This window comes from Ovis aries, chromosome 4, assembly GCF_016772045.2.
Source record: "Ovis aries strain OAR_USU_Benz2616 breed Rambouillet chromosome 4, ARS-UI_Ramb_v3.0, whole genome shotgun sequence".
Classification (NCBI taxonomy): Eukaryota; Metazoa; Chordata; class Mammalia; order Artiodactyla; family Bovidae; genus Ovis; species Ovis aries.
In genome coordinates, this window is record NC_056057.1 from 103142307 (window position 1) to 103163956 (window position 21650).

The 21650-nt window shown below is 45.2% G+C and overlaps 1 protein-coding gene across 1 annotated transcript in view; it reads right to left on the minus strand.

Moving 5' to 3' along the window:
• The window catches only part of CREB3L2 (cAMP responsive element binding protein 3 like 2), a 129551-nt gene extending 108312 nt beyond the window's left edge, over nucleotides 1–21239 (minus strand). Inside the window, exon 1 of the mRNA XM_027968851.3 lies at nucleotides 20750–21239. Coding sequence (XP_027824652.1) covers nucleotides 20750–20851 — 102 coding nt within the window. The 5' untranslated portion in view covers nucleotides 20852–21239. The remainder of the gene's footprint in view (nucleotides 1–20749) is intronic.
• Between the last annotated feature and the right edge of the window lie 411 nt (nucleotides 21240–21650).

A 21650-nucleotide genomic window follows, 5' to 3' on the forward strand; every position in this document is an offset into this window, starting at 1 on the left:
TAGAGAAGAATTCCTGTATGTAGAGAAGAAATCCTTCCTGGGAGGATCAGGAAGTAGAGAAGGAAAAAAAATTAAGACCAATGTAGGGTTTGGCACTGGCTGTGATGAATGAATGTATGGGCTTTCACTTCTGATCAGAAAAGACTGCTTCAACTTTTGTCTACTTTGAGTCAGAATCTTGAGAATACTATGAAATATCTTTATAATATGCAAGATTTTTTTTTTTGGCTTATGATGCAAGCCACTCATTTTTCACACATGCTCCAAAAAAAAAAAAAAGGCTTTCTCCCCCCCTCCCCCCTCCCCCAATAAAAAACAGACAAAGGGTTTAGGGTACAAACAATGCAGCTTCTGGGAGAAGAGCTCCCCTGTCAGCAGTCAGCATCTAATTAGTGCACAGCAGCAGGAGCAGGCAGGGCTTCTCTGGAATGCTGGGGGAGAGGGGGGAAGCATGGGGCAGGGGTGCGGTGTGGGGGGCGGTCCTCTCCCATGCACACGGGATGTTGACAGTGGACACTGGCTGTGCACAGACCTGACTCCTCTCAGCTTCACTTTAGAAATACAACCTCCAGGACGGTAGGTCTTAACATTCGGGGGTCATGAATTTCTTGAAAATGTGATGAAAAATGTACACCTACAATACCCTTGAGAGCATTCCAGGAGGTTCTCAGACCCACTTGAGTCCATGCTCTCAGCTGTAAAGAACTGCCACTCTATAGGTTTTCAACTCTTACAGGTTTCCTCCAGCAGGAAACACACTGCCCTGGTCCCCCTCCCCCCAACTTGTCAGTCAGGAGCCTCGTGAAATTCCAGTGGACGCCCAGTGCTGTAGACTGAACTGTGCCATCCCAAAACTCATATGGTGATGCCCCAAACCCCAGTGTGATGGTTTTTGGAAACAGGGCCTTTGAGAGGTAACTGGGGTGAGATGAGGTGATGAGGCTGAGACTCCGAACAGGATGCCCTCCAGAGCACTATCAGGCCCCCAGATACAGCACCATGGAGTCTGGCTGCACCCCTGAAAGAAGGAATAATCAAACAGTGAGAAGCAAGGACAGAAATGAAATGTCAGGGCTGCCAGGCAGTCCTTGGGAAATGGGAGGACTGAAACTGAAAATTCACAGGGAAAGTTAATACAGAGCTAGTGGTCTTTCTGACATGTTCTAGTAAATCTGCCTAACACAACACCCTCTCTGCACACACCATAAACTCTGTTGACTCAAGGCTGCTCTTCTAAAGGAAACACACCAGGCTACACAGGCCAGTGTTATTAAATGGCTCCAACCTGGCAAAGCTGTTTACCCTCAAATCAGTGTTTTTACACACCATCGCTCTCCACCAAATAACAGACCTTTACAAAGCCCTGCTCAAAGCCAGCTCCTCCAGGCTGTCTTCCTGGCCCGGCTCCTTGGTCTGCCGAGGCCACTGCCCACCACCAGCACTCATCACACATGTGCCATTGAACTGGGAGCCCTGCTAGGCTTCGCTCCCCTAGGGCAGAGCTGAGTCTCCCGTGGCTTTAGCTAAGAGCGTTCCTGGAGGCCAGATCTCAGGTTCCGCGCTCAGAGGCGGCCCAGTAATTGTTGTTGGCTGGCTGCTTTTCCTGAGAGGGTATAATCAGAATTTTGGATTCCCAGGCACACACTACCCTGCCCCTGCCCCTCTCCTCTCCCGTGAAAGGGACTTTGCAGATACTCACATTCTGGGCACAGTTTATACACCTGGGGATGAGAAGCTCAGCCCAGGGGTGCCCAAAATCCAACTGAGGGGCTGGCACACATGGAGCCAAGTATTACAGAAGAAAATGAAGCAGCTTCCTATCTTGGCAAAAAGCGTTGTCCTCGGCCATCTCAAAGGCCCCACCAGACCTAGGATCCTATAAGTCTGGGAAAATGTTCTTTTGTGGTACAGCAGACACTGCTGCTTAACCACTCAGGATCCATCTTGCCCTCCCTCCTCACAGTCAGACATGCTAATCTTGTTCAGGGTGACAAGGTGTCCAGCTAAAGCACCTTCCTGGCTTCTCTTCAATGAGAGGCGGCCGGTGAAACCTGACAGGAATTCTGCTAGGGCCCTCAGAGCAAGCCTTGGCTTTCTTTTCTCATTTTTATCTTTCGGTGGAGCCACTTGGCATGTGCGGTCGTAGTTACCGGACCAGGGATCAAACCCTCACCCACTGCACTGGCAGCTCAAAGCCTTAACCACTAGACCAACAGGGAAGTCCAGCCACCCTTGGCTTTTCTAATACAAGTATTACCCTCTTCTACTTTGCCCTCTCACTTTCTCCCTGCCAGGGAGGCTGATTTTACGCCAGAGATAAAGTAATCATTTTGCAGTCATGAGGCAATGTAGAATGAAAAGATGGGACAATCCTAGGCCCCACTGACACTGTTCAAAAACTACACCAATCCTAAAAGGCCTTGATCAAGACTTCTTGGGGACTTCCCTGGTGATCCAGTGCCTAAGAATCCCCAGTGCAGGGGACATGGATGCCATCCCTGGTCCAGGAAGATACCACTTGCCTCACAGCAACTAAGCCCATGCACCACAACTACTGAAGCCTGAAAGCTCTAGAGCCCACACTCCGCAACAAGAGAAGTCATCACAGTGAGAAGCCTGCACGTCACAACGAGAGAAAGCCCACATGCAGCACCAAACACCCAGTACAGCCATAAATAAATAATAAAAGACCTCTTGGTTCATAAGATAAGTAGGTCCCCCTGACACATTTCAGTGACTATATTTTGAAGCCAAGTGACATATATACTTGCAGTCTTGAAACCTTTGTTCCTGGTTTTATTTTTTCTAAATTTGTCTTAGGCAAAAGTTTCTCAAAAGGGCAACAGGAAAAAAAAAAAAATCTACCTACCAGGATATTTTTCTTTTGGTTGGCAAAAACCAAAGAACAAACTTCTCCATGAAATCATCTGCATTTCATGAAAAACCAGTGAAGGGCTAACCAGTCTCCCAAACTGCCAGCTGTTTTACAATAAAGCAGCTCTATAGAGAAGAACCATCAGGTAACTTATTCACACTTGTTAGTCCCTACAGCTAAGGGTTTTTCTCTCTGTGGCGTTCACTTCATTATCAGCCATGGGTTTTGTGTGTGTGTTTGTTAAATAAAAATTATACCTTCCAGAGGGGATGAAGATTTGGACACAGGTTTTCTAACAGCTCCCTCTCAAAGTTTTACTGAAACTGCCCCACCAAAAATAACAAGGCATTATGGATGTGAGTCCACTCACATGCCAGAATCTCTGTGGACCTTCTGATAGACAGAATGCTAGTTGGTCCACATAAAAGGCAGTCAGACAACTAATAAGGACCTGCGTAGCCTAGGGAACTCTTTACAATACCCTGTAATGATCTATATGGGAGAAGAATCTAAAAAGGAAGGATTTCATTTATACGCATAACTGATTAATTTTACTGTCTGCCTGAAACTAACACAACATTGTAAATCAACTATACTCCAATAAAAACTTTTCAAAAAGAGTCAGTCAGAGAAAACCAACTTTGAATTCTGCTTCCCAAAAAAGCAAAGTCAGAGGAAGTTCCTTCGCTAAACTGCTTACACTAAATCCTCTGAAAGGTCAGTTCAGGTCGTGGGTCAGAAGGAGAGCCCATGGCTTAAACACCTTTTGCTGCAGCTTACCAACAGATCTCGCAGTGGCTCTGCTGGGAGGCGCAGAGGCCCGGCAATGCCGCAGCGGACAGCCTTACTGCTATCCCACACCATACTTACCGTTCTTTCCCTCTCTCTTCCTATTAAGTGAATTCCCAGCTTTATCACAATCAGCCCCAGAAGTGCTCTTTATATATTTTTTTAAAAGCAGTGTAAGTAATCTCAGTCACAGATAGCTGTTTCAGGCGAAGGCGGGAATAGCGAATGGACCAGCCCCTACATGCCCTCCCTCTGGTGACTTAAAGAATGTTAACACCTGCTGCCAACCCACCTCCTCAAAACCTACACAGAATTTCAGTTCTGCAGAAGCAGGTGCCTGAAAAATCAAACTGTGAACCCAGTCATGCAAATCAAAACCAGGCCTTGAGCCTAAAAAGATTCACATAGGAACTGAAAACACTTTTAGGGCTTTTTCCTTTAAACTTTTAGGGTTCTTTCCCGCCCCCCCCCCCCGCACCTAAAAGTCATCACAATTAGGCCACATTAGCGTGAAGGTGGTCAAAAGGTACTAACTTCTAGTTAAAAGGTAAGTAAGTCCTAGGAATATAATTTACAGCATGGTGACTCTATTTAACGATACTGTCTTGAGTATTTGAAAGTTTCTAAGACAGTAGATCATACAAGTTCTCATCACAAGGAAAAAAGAACTGTAACTTTGTGAGACGATTTAACCAACTTTATTTTGGTAATCATTTTGAGATATGTGTGTGTGTGTGTGTGTGTGTGTGTGTGTGTATTATGTTGTATATCTGAAATTCCTAAGTTTTATGTCAATTATATCCCAATAAAACTAGAGAAAATAAACAAAATAACTAGGTCACATTAGAGAGGCTTTATTCTATTTACTAATTTTGTTCCCTTTTGATTAGAATTTAGCAAGTATTTCCTTCCTGTGCCTCCCTGAAATTACCAGAGGAGAAAAATGGGATTTCCCTGGTGGCCCAGCAGTGAAGACTCCATGCTTCCAGTTCATGGGGCACAGGTTCAAACCCTGATTAGGGAACTAAGATCCCACATGATTCACGGTGAAGCCAAAGAAAATTTTTTAATAATTTTTTTTAATTTAAAAAAGAAAAATGAAGGACAGGAATCTATTACCTCCTAAGCAGAGGCCATGTACCAGGCCATATACCACTTCATTTACATCATATCACTCATCCTCTATCATGGCCTTGTGAAACAGCCTCAGAAAGATACCCAGGGTAGGCAGTGCCAGATCATAAGCCCAGAATCATTCATTCATCCACTCAGCAAATAATTCACTCGATCCCTATGACATGTTTGCCAATGTTCTGGTAGCTTCTCAAGAGTGTGTCTATGGAATGCCCTGAGTGGGGGCTGGAGCCCACAGAGCCCCTGGGCTGTGACCGGCCTCGTCCATTACTTCAGGGACCCAGGTGGATAACATCATTCTCTCTTGGTGCCAAGTTAACAGCACTGGGAAGCACTGAATAAATAATTTGCTCGGTGGTGATGAGGACTGTGAAGTCAGTGCTGACTACAAAATCCTTGTTTTTTCCTACCAACCCTCTGCCCCAGTGATTGAGCAATCAGCAGACAACAGGACATTCAGAATCCACAACAGAAACAGGAAGAGCAAGAGTAAGAAAGCTGAAAATTCATCATATTCAATCTGCTCAACCATCCACCTCTCAGCTGGGCCAAGCTTAATTTCAGTTTCCTCCTATAAGTTGAAAGGAAACCCTGGGTTCCTTTTTATTTAAAACCCACCTCATGTTCCTAAGGTGTAAACACAGCTGAAACACCAAATAGTATTTTTTTTTTTTACTTCTCCTTCTCTGCTTTTCTTTCTCATCAAACATGAAAATGTGACAAAAATGTATGTGTATGTTAAGACCGCCGGGGTCACTGGCTCCTTCAGTTAGAACATGATGCCCTGGAACCCCAGGGGGTCGAGCTGGTCTCCATCTGGGTTTGGGCTTGACCTCCTCGGCATCCTCAGCCCACAGTCTTAGGCCTACCAACTGCTCCCAAATGTAGGTCATGGGCTGCAGGGGAGCCCTGCAAGAAAACTCGAAAACCCAGAGCAGAACCAGAAAAACAACTCCTGGTACTGCCTGAAAAATGAATACCACCTTACCGTGGTAGGAAGTTAAAAGTCCCAGATACAAAGACTGCCTTCAGGTTCTATGGTTACAAAAAAATACAGTATTTCCCCCACTCAATCCCACCCTCCTTTCCAATGTCCAGCTCCTAAGTCACCTGTAAATGGAAGGGGGCAGAGGTTGGGGAGGGAGACACACCATATATTAAGAGTTTACTTATAGCCTCACTGACTCAATGGACATGAGTTTGAGGAAACTCCGGGAGTTAGGGAAGGACAGGGAAGCCTGGCGTGCTGCAGTTCATGGGGTCACCAACAGTAAGACATGACTGAGTGACTGAACAACAAGAACTGAAATCTATACATCTCCTCCTAAATTGTCTAAAATAAATTTTTATTCAAAAGAAACAAAAAACAGCCTATACACACTCTCACAAATATAGGTTTGATGCTCTTTGGACCAACCTGGCTTCTTGTTGGATTACAAAAGGAAGCTTATCTGTGACTAATTTTAAAAGACAAAGTTAAAATCAAAGCTGTCACAGGTAACCCTGGCTTAGGAGTCCACATTCCAAAAGTGTGTAATGGCGGGATGTTGATGCTGGGGTAGGTTGTGCATGGTGTGCAGAGGTCAGGGAATATATGGAAATGGTACTCTTTCTGCTGAATTTTGCTGTTAACCTAAAGTGTGTTACTCATTCAGTCATGTCCAACTCTTGACGACCCCATGGACTGTAGCCCACCAGGCTACTGTGTCCATGGGATTATCCAGGGAAGAATACTGGAGTGGGTTGCCATCTCCTCCTCCAGGACATCTTCCCAACCCAGGGATTGAACCCAGGCTCCTGCACTGCAGGCAGACTCTTTACCATCTGAGCCACTGGGGAAACCCATAAGTCTTTTTATTTTTATGATTTACTTATCTATTTATCTGGCTGCAGGGGATCTTAGTTGCAGTACCCAGGCTCTCTAACTGCCATACATGGGCTTAGTGGCCCCATAGCATGTGGGATCTTAGTTCCTCAACCAGGGACCGAACCTGTGTCCCCTGCACTGCAAGGTGATTCTCAACCACTGGACCACCAGGGAAGTTTGTGAACCTAAAGCTGTTCTAAAAAAGTTGTCTATTTTTTTTAACTTTGACCCTGTTGCTTCCTCCCTGTGCAGTCAGGATGCAGAATTTTTCTCTTTTCTTCTCTACCCTCTTCTTTCCTGGGCCAACTTCAGTCCTGGAGACAGAGTCCTCCTCCCATTCCTGTTCTACACCTCCTGGGGAGGTTTGAGGGCCTTGAAACTGACATCCTAGACACAGGGCAGCAGAGAGTAAAGGCAGCATTGAGCCACAGGATGCAGGGGTCATGGGGAGGACTGCAGGATGTCCCCCACCCAGAGTCCCCCTTGTAGGTCCTGAACCAACAGGCACTGCTTGGAGCTGCACGTTTTCTTTAAAGCAGCATCATTTATTTTAATGTCCCTTTCACTGGAAAGCCCTTGGGTTCATACATTTATTACAAAAACCACTTGTCCTCACCTTCCCCCTGTTACTATGTCATTAAAAATGGGGCCAATTTGTGTTTTTTTTTTGTATTTTTCTACCATGTGAATAGTGTTGATGTCTCTGTGATCAAACTCGTCTTTGGCAACTACTGGGTCCACGTGATACCTTCTCATTTGGAAGAGCCAGCAGATATATAGAAAGGAAAATGCTCAAACTTCACAGGCAGTTGATAAATTTCAACTCTCTGAGTCCCTGGTGGCTGCAATGCAGGAAGCCTGGGTTCAATCCCTGGGTGGGGAGGATCCCCTGAAGAAGGGAACGGCAACACACTCCGGCATTCTTGCTTGGGAAATTCCACGGACTCGGGAGACTAGCGGGCTACGGTCCATGGGATTACAAAGAGTTGGATGAAGTGAAATGAAAGTCGCTCAGTCATGTCCAACTCTTTGTGATCCCATGGACTGTTCTCTAGGCCAGAATACTGGAATGGGTAGCCTTTCCATTCTCCCAGGGATGTTCCAAACCCAGGAATCGAACCCAGGTCTCCTGCAATGCAAGTGGATTCTTTACCAGCTGAGCCACCAGGAAAGCCCAAGAGCTGGACATGACTGATCAACTAACGTTGCAGTTGTTAACCCTCTTATACAGATATTGTAAGTCCAGAGAACCCTCCTTCTACATGCCCCAAAGCCTGAGCCCCATAAATGACAGATGCACAAAGGGACCCCAGCATGAACTCCTCCTCAAGGATGAGAAAGATGTCAGGAATACAGGGATTCAGTCAGAAGAGATGGATGAAGAGAGGACTTTCATAATACTGCACCGGCACCAGGACAGTCTCCAAGGCTAATTTTGAGGATGAAATTTACAAAAACAAAGGGAAAGAAAGAGGCACTGTTGTATAGATTATCCACCATGCATATTTATTCCCAGTGTCCGCCCTTCGGCAGTTTCTGCTCTCGGCTGGCAGCAAGGCCTCCGCTCCATCGGCACAAAGCCACAGAGCCGCCCACAGGTATAGACCCCCAGGGCCTCGGCGACTCCGGACACAGTCCCACCCTGAGCTGACACCACACAGTGGTCCAGGGCTTGGCAGGCAGCTAAAGAGCACACAGTCCTTCTTTATCATGACCACTCTGTAGCCACCCTCCCCTCTTTTGGATCCTGCGATGAGATTTTCCTGGATTTTCTCCACTTTTTCTGCGTTCCATCTGCAGATTTCTCTTCTTCTGCTAACCCTCCCCAGGGCTGCGTTCTCTCCTCACTCTCTCCCTGACTTCCCTGGACTACTGGCTTCACTTATTCCCCATGAGACTCCTAACACCCAAATCTGCATCACCAGACCCTTCTCTAGCACTCCAGATCCATGTTTCCAAACGGCATTTAGATATCTCTCCCTAATGTTCCACGAACACATCAGATTGCCATGTACAAAACTCAACTCAGCATCTTCCCCACCAAACTCATCCTTCCTCCACCAAGAGCAGCACCATCAACTCTGTCTGCTACATCAGAAAACAGGATGTTGGGACTTACCTGGCAGTTTAGCGGTTGAGACTCTGAGCTTCCACTGCTGGGGACATGAGTTCAATCCCTGGTAGAGGAACTAAGCTCCTGAACGCTGTGCAGCACAACAAACAAAAAGCTAGCAGGATGTCTCCCATATCCCTTTATGCCCCACTGCCACCAAGTCCCTACATCCAACTCCTAACCTTCTCTTGCACCCATATGCTCCTCTCCATGGTTCAAGGCCCCCTTGTGCCCTGTCCTACTTTCATGGATGACATAACCAGCCAGCAGATCATCTTGCTGCCACAAATTCTCCCTTCCAATCCATCCTTTATAACCACTAGGGTTTCCTTGCGAAAACATGTTTCTTCCCCTCTTTTTTTGGTTAAAAGTCTTAAGAGCTTCCTACTCTGCAGCCCACAAAAGAATATCCAAATGGGTTAACAAAGCAGGCCAACTTTGTATGGTCTTATCGTTATCTCCCAACACTCCCCACAGAACATCCTACCTGAAATGACAAAAAAACTACTTGGAATTCACAGAATCAACTATGACATTTTATACAGTCCTACTCTGCACCTACTACTCCTATAGCCCAGAGAAGTCCTATTTATACTTCAGGATCCAATGCAAACATCACCTTTTTCATGAGAGGCTCTCCAACTCTTCATCACCTTCAGATCTGTTACTCCACCCTGTGTGCTCCAGAAAGACTTTGAATATGGCTTTAAAGCATACACCAGATATTTAATGACTTGTGATTTAATTACTTATTTACATATCTTCCTTTCCACTTGTCTGGGAGAACCATGAGGCCAAGAATGCATACCCTCCTGCCTAGAACACACAGGTTTAGAAGAGCAGTTCACCAAGTTCCTTTAGGAAGGACCAGCAATGAGAGATGTTTCCCCAGGATGTACAGACAGGAAGCAAGGGGAAGGAAGGAGTTAATGGCTGAACCTTTCAACTGCTATGACTGGTAACCTTGGATTTAAATTTCTGTTTATCACAATTGGCCAGTGAAAAAGCATTTTCACCACAAATCCTTGTTTCCTCCAAGTTTTCTAAAAACATAGCCCTATCAGTTTGAATCCTGCAAGCTCTTTCTCAGCCAAAAGGAATTTCCCTTTAAACAAAAACTATTCAGACATTTCCAAGATATGAAATGTTATTTAAAAAAAAAAAAAGATTTTCCACTCAGACGACTAGAAAACTGTTTGTAGGTTTTTTTTCCCCAGACTCCTCTTACTTGCCAAGAAGTCTGAAGAGGGTTGTGTGTGTGTGTGTGTTTCTGATGTTAAAAAAAAAAATGTTCCTACCTCTGTGCCTCTGTTTTTCCATTCTTTATTTTGTCTGAATTTTACTGAGGCAAGGTTTTTAAGGCAGAAGACAGAAGCTATGAAATGCAAAACTATATCCACCAAGTTACCTAAATGAAAGAAGCAATCAACTGAACTTTGTTGTTGCTGTTTTAAATCATCCACTTTTTTTAAAGATCAGGAGTGGGAGCATGATACTCAGCACAGAACAGTGGTGGAGTTAAAAGGAACCTCTGGGACCATAACACAAACGCTGCATTTTAGAGCAGCAGAAACCAAGGAGGAGGATGTAGAGTAACTTGTACTATAGTGAGTTTTACCAAAGAAAAGCTCTCTTCCAAGATACTTGTAAGAAGAAGCAGGCATAGACGTTTGAGTAGTTCAGAGTCACCTATCTCAACTCTTTAAAAGCTCTTCAATAATGTCAATAAAATTTAGATAAATAAATGACACAAGAACAGAGCAACTCAAAGGCAGGCAATTCAACACGGGGCAACTGTAACTGGGCTCGACAGCAGCTACACACACCCAATGGATCAACGGCGCATGATCTAAGAGGTGATGTCTGACTCTCACATGGACCTTCCACTTAGTCCCAGAAAAAAATCAGACATACCACTGGAACACCACAAAGGGCTTCCAAGCTGAAGAATAAGCACAAGCCCACCCCAACCTGTATCTGATGGGTGACACTGACTTGAGAAATAGCTGGGTCCCGGCAGTGACTTGTGAGCCTCTCATGGGTTTACCCTGCAGTAGAGTTGGGTCAGTAAACATCCCCTAAGATCACAGGGGTGCAGTGATCAGGAGGATCAAAGTGTTCCCAGCTCTTCTCAAAGTACCACATCAGGAAGATTCAAAAGTCATCCAGCCAGAGCTGCTCAACAGCTCACAATGGCCCAGAAGAATCTTGGGTCATATTCCAAAGATCTCCCAGGTTCCATCCACTGACAACTAACAAATGTAAAGATCTGAGACTAGCTGTACTGAAGCTGATAGGGGAGCCCAAGAGAGCACAAAAGATCAAGTACCAAACGCTCACATTTAATAGATGGTTAGGCAGCTGGCAAAGGAGGAAACATGAAGCGTTCCAGGTGTCACCAAAGCCAAAGCAAAAATAAGTTACAAGACGACCATGTGGTCAGCCAATATCGCCAAATGTCTCCATGAGGCTTTGCAGGTAGGGATGGAGAGAAGATTAGTGGATCGAATGGTCAGAGAGAAGTTGGAGACCCCTGAGGCAGCAGTAGGAACCAGAACATACAGGAGGACGAAGTAGAAAGTGAGGAAGTGGAGACTGCAGCTATTGTCTGAGAAAACCTGGCAGTAAACAAGAGAGAAAAATTGAGCAGAGGAAGGAGGGGCAGTAGCATCTGGCAAACATGTGTTCAAGGCAGAGGCCTGTGTTTACAGCAGAAGGCAGAAACTGAGGAGGAGAGGAAATGAAAATGCGTGAGAGGGAATAATTACAGGTCCCTGAGCTTCCTGAATGATGTCAGACTCCTGAGGTGGGAACACCTCCTCCCCAGAAAAAAGACATTTGACTCTGGGGAGAGGGTGGGAAAGTGTGCCCACTATGGGCCTGGCAGATACATGGGAAGAACCTGGGCCCCAAAGAAGAGAGGCAACTTGCACACAGGTCACCAGACACAGTGGCCCTGGATTCCAAATCTGCCTGGCTCAAAGGCCTCTGCCTTCAACTCTAGGGGAAACTGGGGCTGTTACACAATCACGCCCCCTCTCATCTTGTTCTCAAAACTAAACAAGGAAAGTTATTGACATCAAACTACCCAACTCACTTTCATATTAAGTTTTCAGACTTGCAGAGGCTTTCACAAGCATCTAGAGTTTTAAAAAAATACATTAACAGAAGAGACCAAGGCCACCAAGCTTCTCCAAGACTGCCTCCCTCTATGTAATAGCGTGTTAAACAAGCATTACACATCTCTGAGCATGGCAAACTTGGTGGTGGTGGTTGTTCAGTCACTAAGTCATGTCCAAACCTTTGTGATGTGACCCTATGGACTGCAGCACGCCAGGCTTCCCTGTCCTTCACTCCTCACTACTGAGGCGTTTGCTCAAACTCATGTCCCTTGTGTCAATGATGCCATCCAACCATCTCATCCTCTGTCACCCGCTTCTCCTCTTGCCCTCAATCTTTCCCAGCATCAGGGTCTTTTCCAATGGGCCCGCTCTTCACATCAGGTGGCCAAAGTAGTGGAGCTTCAATTTCAGCATCAGTTTGGGAGCAGAGAAAAAACAGTCATGTCCCCTGCCTTCAAGGAACTTGTGTTACAGCTAAGCATCCCTCATTTTGGTTCAAGGCCTCAGATTCTCCCCAGATAAATAGGCCATCACCTCCTAAGTGCCTCGCGAGTAACCCAGACACTTCCATTCAGGGAAAAAATGAGGTCACATGGTACTTCACTTGGAATAGCCGTGAAGGGCATGTGGTGAGCCACATGGGGGGAGTATACTCAAGGCTGACACCCATGATGGATTTCACCATTTCCTTTCAGTCTTGCCTCTACTGAGGTAGGGAATGTAAACACTACTCCTTCATTCATAAACTCACTCACTTGGGCAATTCAGACACCCTGCACCCATAGGTCCTCAATCCTATCAAATGCCCATCCAAAGCCTTAGGCCATTTGCCCCAAGACAGTCCACAGAGTGCTCAGAGCTATGCCAGGCTGAGGCAGGCAGTTTAAGCTGCAAACGAGCACACTCTGACCTTATCCCTGTTTGAACAGCCATATGCAACTGGAAAAACAACTTCTTCGGAAAAACACATCCAGCTTTCTGCCTGCAGAGATGAGGTTACGTGGACCTCAAACAGAACAAGTCCTTCTTGTCCTGCACAGTGATCATGATTAAGGCTCGGCTAGTTACCTCCAGCCCTGATATTTGACCATGATGCAGAGAGTTCAGATAATATAGGTAATTCTACATTTCCTCATTCGTGAGTTGGAACAGAGCAGTACCGTCTCCATGACAGCCTTTACGTGCATTGCAGTTGTTTCGTTGCTAAGTCGTATCCGACTCTTTCACAACTCCATGGACTATAGCCTACCAGGTTTCTCTGTCCATGAGATTTCCCAGGCAAGCATACGGGAATGGGTTGTCATTTCCTTCTCCAAGGGATCTTCCTGACCCAGGGATCAAACGTGAGTCTCCTGCATTGGCAGGCACATTCTTTACCACTGAGCCACCTGAAAAGCCCATGCACGCACAGCAATTTCATATTTAAATGTCTCAAAACTTCTAACATTTGCTAGCCCATCTTTATGAGAAAAACAACCATTGGCTAAAGGAACATATTTTTTCATTAAGGGAAGGTCCAGCAACTCAGACTATTTTAGCAATGATCGTTACACATGGTCATGCTGGTTGCGTCTAAACCAATCAAGTAAATCCCGTTCTAGCCATTGGGATTTAGAAATGATGAAGTCATCCAATCCTTGATAATAAAGCTTAAAGAGAAATCTGGTGGTGAGCATCTGAAAAGTTTCTCTCATCCTAAAAACAGACACAGGCAAGGCACGACCTTTCTTCTTCCTCTGGATATTGTCATATTGAATACTTGAGACCCATATGGGTATGAGTTGCTTTCTGGTCACCAACAACTTGGAGATGAAACCTGGAGATGGAATCTAGGCCCACACTGACTGAGGAGCACATGAATCAGCCCAACATGTAGCTATACTTTTAGGCATCTTGCAACAGAACATAATAATTCACTTATTATGTAGGAAATGGTGGCGGCTCAGCTGGTAAAGAATCCTTCTGCAATAGAGGAGACCTGGGTTCGATCCCTGAGTTGGGAAGATCCCCTGGAGAAGGGAAAGCCTACCCACTCCAGTATTCTGGCCTGGAGAATTCCATGGACTATACAGTCGCAAAAAGTCGGATTTCACTTTCACTTTCATTATGTAAGCAGTCTGAATCAATTTTCAGTTGTTCACAGCTGTGAGCATTGTCCTTTAATTCGATTATTAATCTAGATGCAAGGCCTGATTTCTCCTGCCAGAGCAACTTCACATCAGAGTTCGAGAGATTATCACTCAGGGATCTCTCAAGAAAGAGAACAAGTACAAAACCCAACACTGCCCTCTGATCTTCCAGAATCATGTCCAAACCCACCTTCCCTCAACCCATGTCAACCCCATAAGAACAACTTTGTAGGAAATAATATAATTGAGTCAAAGACTTTTCACCACGTCAATGAAAATTCTTTAAATCATCACTAAATCAGTAACAATGCAAGGCTGCCTTGGGGAGGGAGTTCCCCAAATACTTCTCCCCCACTACCTGGCTATTGCCTTGGGTTCTGTATTTAGAGATTCACCCTTTTAATCTGAAGTAATTATTGTTAAAAATAAATGCCCACTTAGAGGGTGACATGTTAAGTATTATGAATATTAATATTTTTAGTGTTAAGCTTATCAAATCTTTCCTGAGAGCAAAATGAAAGAGAAGGGGTTGAAAAGGGAACACCATTACAGCAAGCACTTGGGATCCAAGAAGTGAGGGAAACACAAAAGGAGTGGGACTGAAGAAAGGTGACATAGGGCCTCCGAGACATAATCTATTGACTTCACAATTCTGTCTCCTACTGGAATTCATTACCTTTATTCAGCTGGTGGAGGTCAGGTAACCAGAGGTCAGGTAACCAGAAGTAATGAATTCTCACTCATGAGGACCCAGAGTCTCACACAGAATCTGGCCAGGGACCAACAGTTGGAGATGAACATCACAGCAAAAGCTCCCATATCCCACTGGAGCCCCATCAAGTCTCTGGGCCACTAAAAGGAAGGGGAAAGCACCAGCCTCGGAGATCAGCATCTACCTTCCAGCAGTCACTGTGGCTGCAGAAGCCAGATGGCCTCACATTCTCACCCCAGGCAGGAGGACCCTCCTCTTAACTCACTCCCCACCTACCACCCTCTGGCCTCAGTCTTTCTTTTATTGGATTATAATTGTTTACAGTGTTGAATTAGTTTCTGTTGTACAACAAAGTGAATTAGCTGTATCACAATAGCCAGGTCGTAGAAGCAAGGTAGATGGCCATGAATGAATGAATAAAGGAGATGGATGAGATGGCTGGATGGCATCACGGACTCGATGGACATGAGTCTGAGTGAACTCCGGGAGATGGTGATGAACAGGGAGGCCTGGCGTGCTGCGATTCATGGGGTCGCAAAGAGTCGGACACGACTGAGCGACTGAACTGAACTGAACTGAACTGGTACAGATATCTGATGGGCTCAGTCATTTACCTTTAAGAACCAACTGGATATAAAATTTAAGCAGCATAACCACTAAAAAAATTCTACAAAGAACTGGATTTACACAAATTTAGCATTTAAAACGAGCAGAACTAAAGTAGGAGGTTGGAATTAACAGATACACACTGCTATAAATAAATCAGTAGTGTGTATCTGCTTATAGCATGGGAAACTATACTCAGTATTTTGTAATAACCTATAAGAAAAAAGAATCTGAAAAAAGAAAAAAATTATATATATATATATAAATAAATCTTGTGCTGTATACCTGAAACTAACACAACATTGTAAATAGACTATTTTGTTGTAGTTGTTTAGGCAGTAAGCCGCATCTAACTCTGTGACCCAATGGACCCTGGCCTTCCAGGCTGCTCTGTCCATGGAATTCTCCAGGCAAGAATACTGGAGTGGCTACCATGCCCTTCTCCGGGAGATCATCCCAATCCACTGATCGAACTCGAGAGTCTTGCATTGGCAAGCAGATTCTTTACCACTGAGCCACCAGGGAAGCTCAGAAATACTTCAGTAAGATAAAATAAAATACTAAGCAGAACCTCTGTCATTATCTTTGGAAACACTTGGTAGTTCCAACTGTATACCTTTAAAAACAAATCATTGTAAACACTGATAAAATTCCTGTTTTTCAGATCGCTGAACTGAGCCATAGGAAAGATACCAAGAGCATGAAGCATCGTACACAAATCCACTGCTAATCTTCCAGCCTCAAAGCCCTTCTTCTCCCAAACACCCCTGCTTCCTCTATTCAGTACCCAAGGCCTCCCCCAACTCTGGTGGTGTTAAGCGAGCATCAGATCCCCATCCCTACAAGGAAATGGAGGCCAAAATCACCTCTAGTCCAGTTTTATGTGGTGCCTTTAAGTTGTCATTATTCAATCCCTAAATACTTTCAGGAGGTAAAAATTTGAACAGTACAAAAGGAATGGTGTAGAAACAACTCCCTCTCTCTTCCTCCCTCTCTTGACCTCTAGTCCCTCAAGTCACCTTAATAGAAAATCATTATGTTTCTTGAGCATCCTCCCAGATATTGTTGTTGCTGTTCAGTTGCTAAGCCATGTCCAACTCTTTGCAACCCCATGAACTGCACCATGCCAGGCTTCCCTGTCCTTCACTATCTCCCGGAGTTTGCTCCAGCTCATGTCCATTGAGTTGGTGATGCCATCCAACCATCTCATCCTGTGTCACCCACTTCTCCTCCTGCCCTCAATCTTTCCCAACATCAGCATCTTTTCCAATGAGTCAGCTCTGCATCAGGTGGTCAAAATATTGGAGCTTCAGCATCAGTCCTTCCAATGAATAGTCAGGGCTGATCTCCTTTAGGATTGACTGGTTTGATCTCCGTGTTGTCCAAGGGACTATACCCCAGATTTAGTCGGGGTATATAATAATATATACAGATAAGATTTATAGACTGTTTTGCTCTTTAAATTGCAAAATCCCACAGTAAATTCCCAGAAGTGTAATCTGCACAGAATCTTAGAGGAAACACATCAACATTAGAAATGTCCAATACTCTGGGGCAGGCTGAGGGGAATTTGACAAGGTGTCTTACAATGATTTGAAACCATAAAATACACACTCCTCATTTTTATAGCTGCCATCTTTTATGAAATCACTTTTAGCCTGTATCCAAAAGAAGTACTCATTGATTTAAAATTATATCTCATCATCTGTATGGGAACTAATTTTTAAGCTTCAAGAGGAACTGCAAGGCTCTAATAATTCAAGATCTAATGAGCAATTCCAAATTCAATCTATCTATGCGCTCCTTTCACTGCGCCTGATGGCTCACAGAAGGTGCCTGGGAGATGTGACAATCCCAGCCTCCGGCAACTTCTATGTTTTTAAAATCAGGTAGGTGACAGTTTTGCCAAACAGACAGTAGCAATCACGCATGTAGTAGCTAAATCCCTATTTAGAGCAAAAGAGTGATCACGCTAGGAAGGGCTGGTGGCTGCACTGCCACCTTGGTTAAATATTAGCTGCCTTCAGACTCAGCAATTTCTGACTCCCCAAATATCCTTTCCCATTCCCTGACTCAGTTCCTTTTAAGTCTAGATCCTTCATTCATACAGCACAGTGGGCAAAAGCTTGGGCGCTGGAGGCAGGCAGACTTGAGTTTAAATGACCTTTACCAATTTGCTTAAACTCATTAAGCCGCAGCTTTTTAATCTGTAAAACAACTCCTTCATTAGAACATAGAGGGTTTGTTTTTTTCTTTTTGCCACAACGCAGGGCATGCAGGATCTGAATTCCCAGTCCAGGGATCAAACCCATGCCCCTGCAGTGGAAGCAGGAATTCTTAAAGACTGGACTAACAGGGAAGTTCCATTGAGATATCATTTTTGTAAAGCAATAAGTATAATGCCTTTCATCAGAACTAGCTACATAATCTATGGGACCTGATACAAAGTCCAAATGTGGAGCCCCTTGTTCAAAGATTATTAAGGATTTCAAGATGGTGACAGCATAGCATCAGATTGCAGGTCCCTGTGGGACTGCACAGGTGGTAGGCCTATGAAGCTAGCCCTCCCTTTCAGATGATAAATGTTCAATAGATGGTAACTATACTACCTTACCAATTTTCCTCCCTGCAAGCTCTCCACTCCCTATGTGATGCCTAATCTACTCAACTTGGAAAGTTTCAGTGAGCCTTTCCAAAAACAGGCACTTTGCCTGGAGTAACCTGCATTTACAAGGAAAAAACTGACCCAAATGGGGGGATCTAAAACAGAAAGTGATGTTACCATAAGTTCATGCCAGATGCACTCCCACCTGAGGGCCTTTGCTCTGGTTTTTCAACCTGCTGAGATCCTTCTTCCCTCCTTCAAGCCTCTGTTCAGATCCACTTTGTATGGGAGGCTTATTCTGATCACTCAGTTCACTTTATCCCCCTTACCTTACTCTCTATTCTCCTTACACTCTATCCCCCTTACCTCACTCTCATTTTACTTTTTCCATAGTACTTTATTGTCCAGCATAACATATCTCTTATTTCTTATGCTTGTTTCATTGTTTATCTTTCCTTGAACAAACACGCATAGAGTGTAAGTTTCTCAAGGTCAAGCATTTTGAGTTTTTTTTTGTTCACTGATATACCCCAGCTGCTTGAGGGCAAGAGGAGAAGGGGGTGACAGAGGATGAGATGGTTGGGTGGCATCACCGATTCAATGGACTTGAGTTTGAGCAAACTCTGGGAAATAGTGAAGGATAGGGAAGCCAGGTGTGCTGCAGTCCATGGGGTCACAAAGATTCCAAGATGACTATCAACTGAACAACAACAACTGCTTAGAGCAGTGTTTTGCACATAGAAGCTACTCAACAACCATTCACTGAAAGAACAAATAAATCTTTGAGTGAATGCATAATCAGGCCACACTTTTTCCACTTAGAGGTCAGGCCATTTCACATTATGGACAAATGGCAATAATAACGAGCTCTGCAACTGGATACTCAACAGAGTTCAAGAAACAGATGGGAAAGTTATCTATTTTCAAATCTCTGCCAAACTCCCCTTAGTTTAGAAGGAATATAATCCAGTCATCTGTGCTACTAAATCTCATCTTTCAACGCTAATTCATATACTCAGTTTGTAGGCCATGACTTGCAACAGTGACAAGTGGTATTTTATATGAGAGCTGCCCAGAAGAGAGACAAGTCCCTAAGTGGCAGACATAAAAAATAACTGAAAAAAAATCAAATTAGAAGAAAAATAATCACCCGTCACTGCTTCATCACAATGACAGAGAAAAACTAAGCCCTTACTACCAAGAGGAAGGTAAGGTCTTTACTCCTGAAACTGTTCATAAAGATGTGAGAGCCAGCCTGAGCAGTTCTGCCTGGAATTAATGCCACAGTCACAGGTAGCATCTCAAACCCTGAGATCTCACAAATGCAAGTCCCGAGGCCCAAGGAAGGGAATGTGGACCCTGCACATAATTTATCCCACCAGCTGAAAGACAACCCAAAGCATTACAGCTGTTGGATGAGACATTTACACAGTATTCACAAGGACAAAAGAGAAGAGCTGCCCCTCGCACATGGTTCAGGTGTGGCCCACGTCAGGAGAAACATCTGGAGATATTATCAGAAGATATTTGAAGGCCAATGTGCTCTCAGCTCTGTCTTGGCAACAGGAAGCACATCTGGGCCCCCAGTTGAAATGCAGTCCACATGGTCTCCTTGGGACAGGCTGGTCAAGCACAGCCCAAAAGATCACACCACACAGCTGGCTTTTGACCCAGCATGGGCTTCCACTCCCTCTCTGCCCGCCCTCCGCCTGTTTTCAACAAGCCATTCTCAGCCACCACAAATGCTTTGGTGGGAATCACAGGGAGGCCCTCCTCCCTTTTCCCAAAATAACGTCAGCCAGAGGCCAAGGCCAGAGAGGTGGAGCCTGCAGGCCATTTTGCAAAAGTTTCAAATATCCTGGCACTGACCCCACTAAAAGAATCATAAAGGAAAAACAGCCAAGCTTCTCATTTTCTTATTAGTGTTTCTCCTTCTCTCTCTCAATATAAACTCTGCATTTGTAAAAAGAAAAAAAGAAACAAAGAGATCTCACAATAAAGTCATAGTCTCAGTGCTGGCTGTTGTAAACACAATTTCATGTTGCAAATTTAATGCTAAACACTTAGTTGAAATTGAAAACTTTTAAAGAAATGTGTGTGCTCTATGAGAGTTTAATGCCCAAAAGGGTCGCTGGGGCATAAGGCTGAGCAAGGAACTGGTGAGCTGTCCCACCTTCCCTAAACCCTTTCCGAAATGTGCACTGTCTCAGATTTTCCATACCCCTTTGCTGATCTTTCCTCTGAAGAAGGAGGAAGCAGACTTCTTGGCTGCATGGTTAAAGGAGTCAAATAAAGCAATCTTTCTCCTAAAAGGAAGGGGCCTTTTTTCAAAACATACACACATACCTAGAGGTATATTTCTTAAAATACAAATTAAAAAAGTAAAGAAGAGAGGGAGAGAATATGACGACGAAGGAAAGAAACTGCTACTTTGTTTTGTCCAGTTTTTTAAAAGCATCCCACAAAAATCAGTAGCAAACGAAACATTATCAAACCATCTACCCGTTCTCCAGCTTTATGGAGCAATAGGAAATGAAATAGCAGATGTGAAAAGCCCCCGGGGAAGAGTATAAGTTGCTAAAGGAATACAAAGGGTCGTTACTGTTATCAAAAATTTAAAAGGGCCAGCGGCCCACCTTCACTTTTCAGCTAGAAAAACCACACCTCTCCCCAGATTGCTCCATTCCAGGCAAGCTCTTCCCCAAATACTCCCTTCCGAGTTTCCGGTCCCGAGCTGTTCCTTTGATGACAATTATCCCTCTCCAGCCGCCCCTTCCCCTGCCCACCGAGTCCTCACCGTGTGGTACATGAGAGCCTCGGTCTCCCCGGGCTCTGACAGCTCGCTCAGCTTGCGGTCCCACTGCAGGACGCTCTGCTCCCCGCTCTCCAGCACCTCCATGGTGGTCCGAGGCGCGATGGGCCGAGGATGCTGAGCGCAGGAGGGGAGCGGACTGGGCGGCCTCGGTGGGCGAGATCCGCCTCCGCGTGAGGGTGTGTGCCTGTGTGTCTGCCCGTGTGTGCGTGCGTATGCGTGTAGCTTATGCACTTAGGAAGCAAACGGTTCACTCCTCTGCCTCAGACAGAACTGCCAAGGGTCCAGTGTCCTCGGAGATCTGAGAATCTCCTGAGGAGACAGATCGTCCAGAGATCAGATCGTAGGCTGAGGAGAATAAACCAGGGTGTGCCTCCAAAATAAAAGCAGGAGATCAGTTCTCATCCCAAGAAAAGCCCCTCTCAATAAGCCCACTCTCCGCTACTGCTCCAGACTCAAAACTTTGAGACTCCCCAGGGATCCTCAGCTCTGCTCCAGGTCGCAACTAAGATTCCGCCTCCCTCCAGGACGGGGACCAATCGGATGCTCACTTCGCCGCCCTATCCAATCAAAAGTCTTGCTCTCCGCCCAAAGGCAGGGACTGCGGGAAGTCCCCGCCCATGCCTTGGAATGTGGGCAGGCAGCGCCTTTGACGTCACCGGGGAACTACTCTGGCCGAAGTGCCGCCGCAGCCGCCGTCTGCGGCAGCAGACAAATGGACAGCTTGGGTCCTCGAGTGAAGGACTGAGGGGAAAACCAATGAGAAAGGAGAGCCTGGGAGGGACAGCCAATCAGATAGCGACAAGAATACATTTTATAAGAGGGAGGGTGCGCTCAGTCTACTAAGAAAGTCAAAGAAATTAGGGCGCGTGTCTGGGAGATCGCG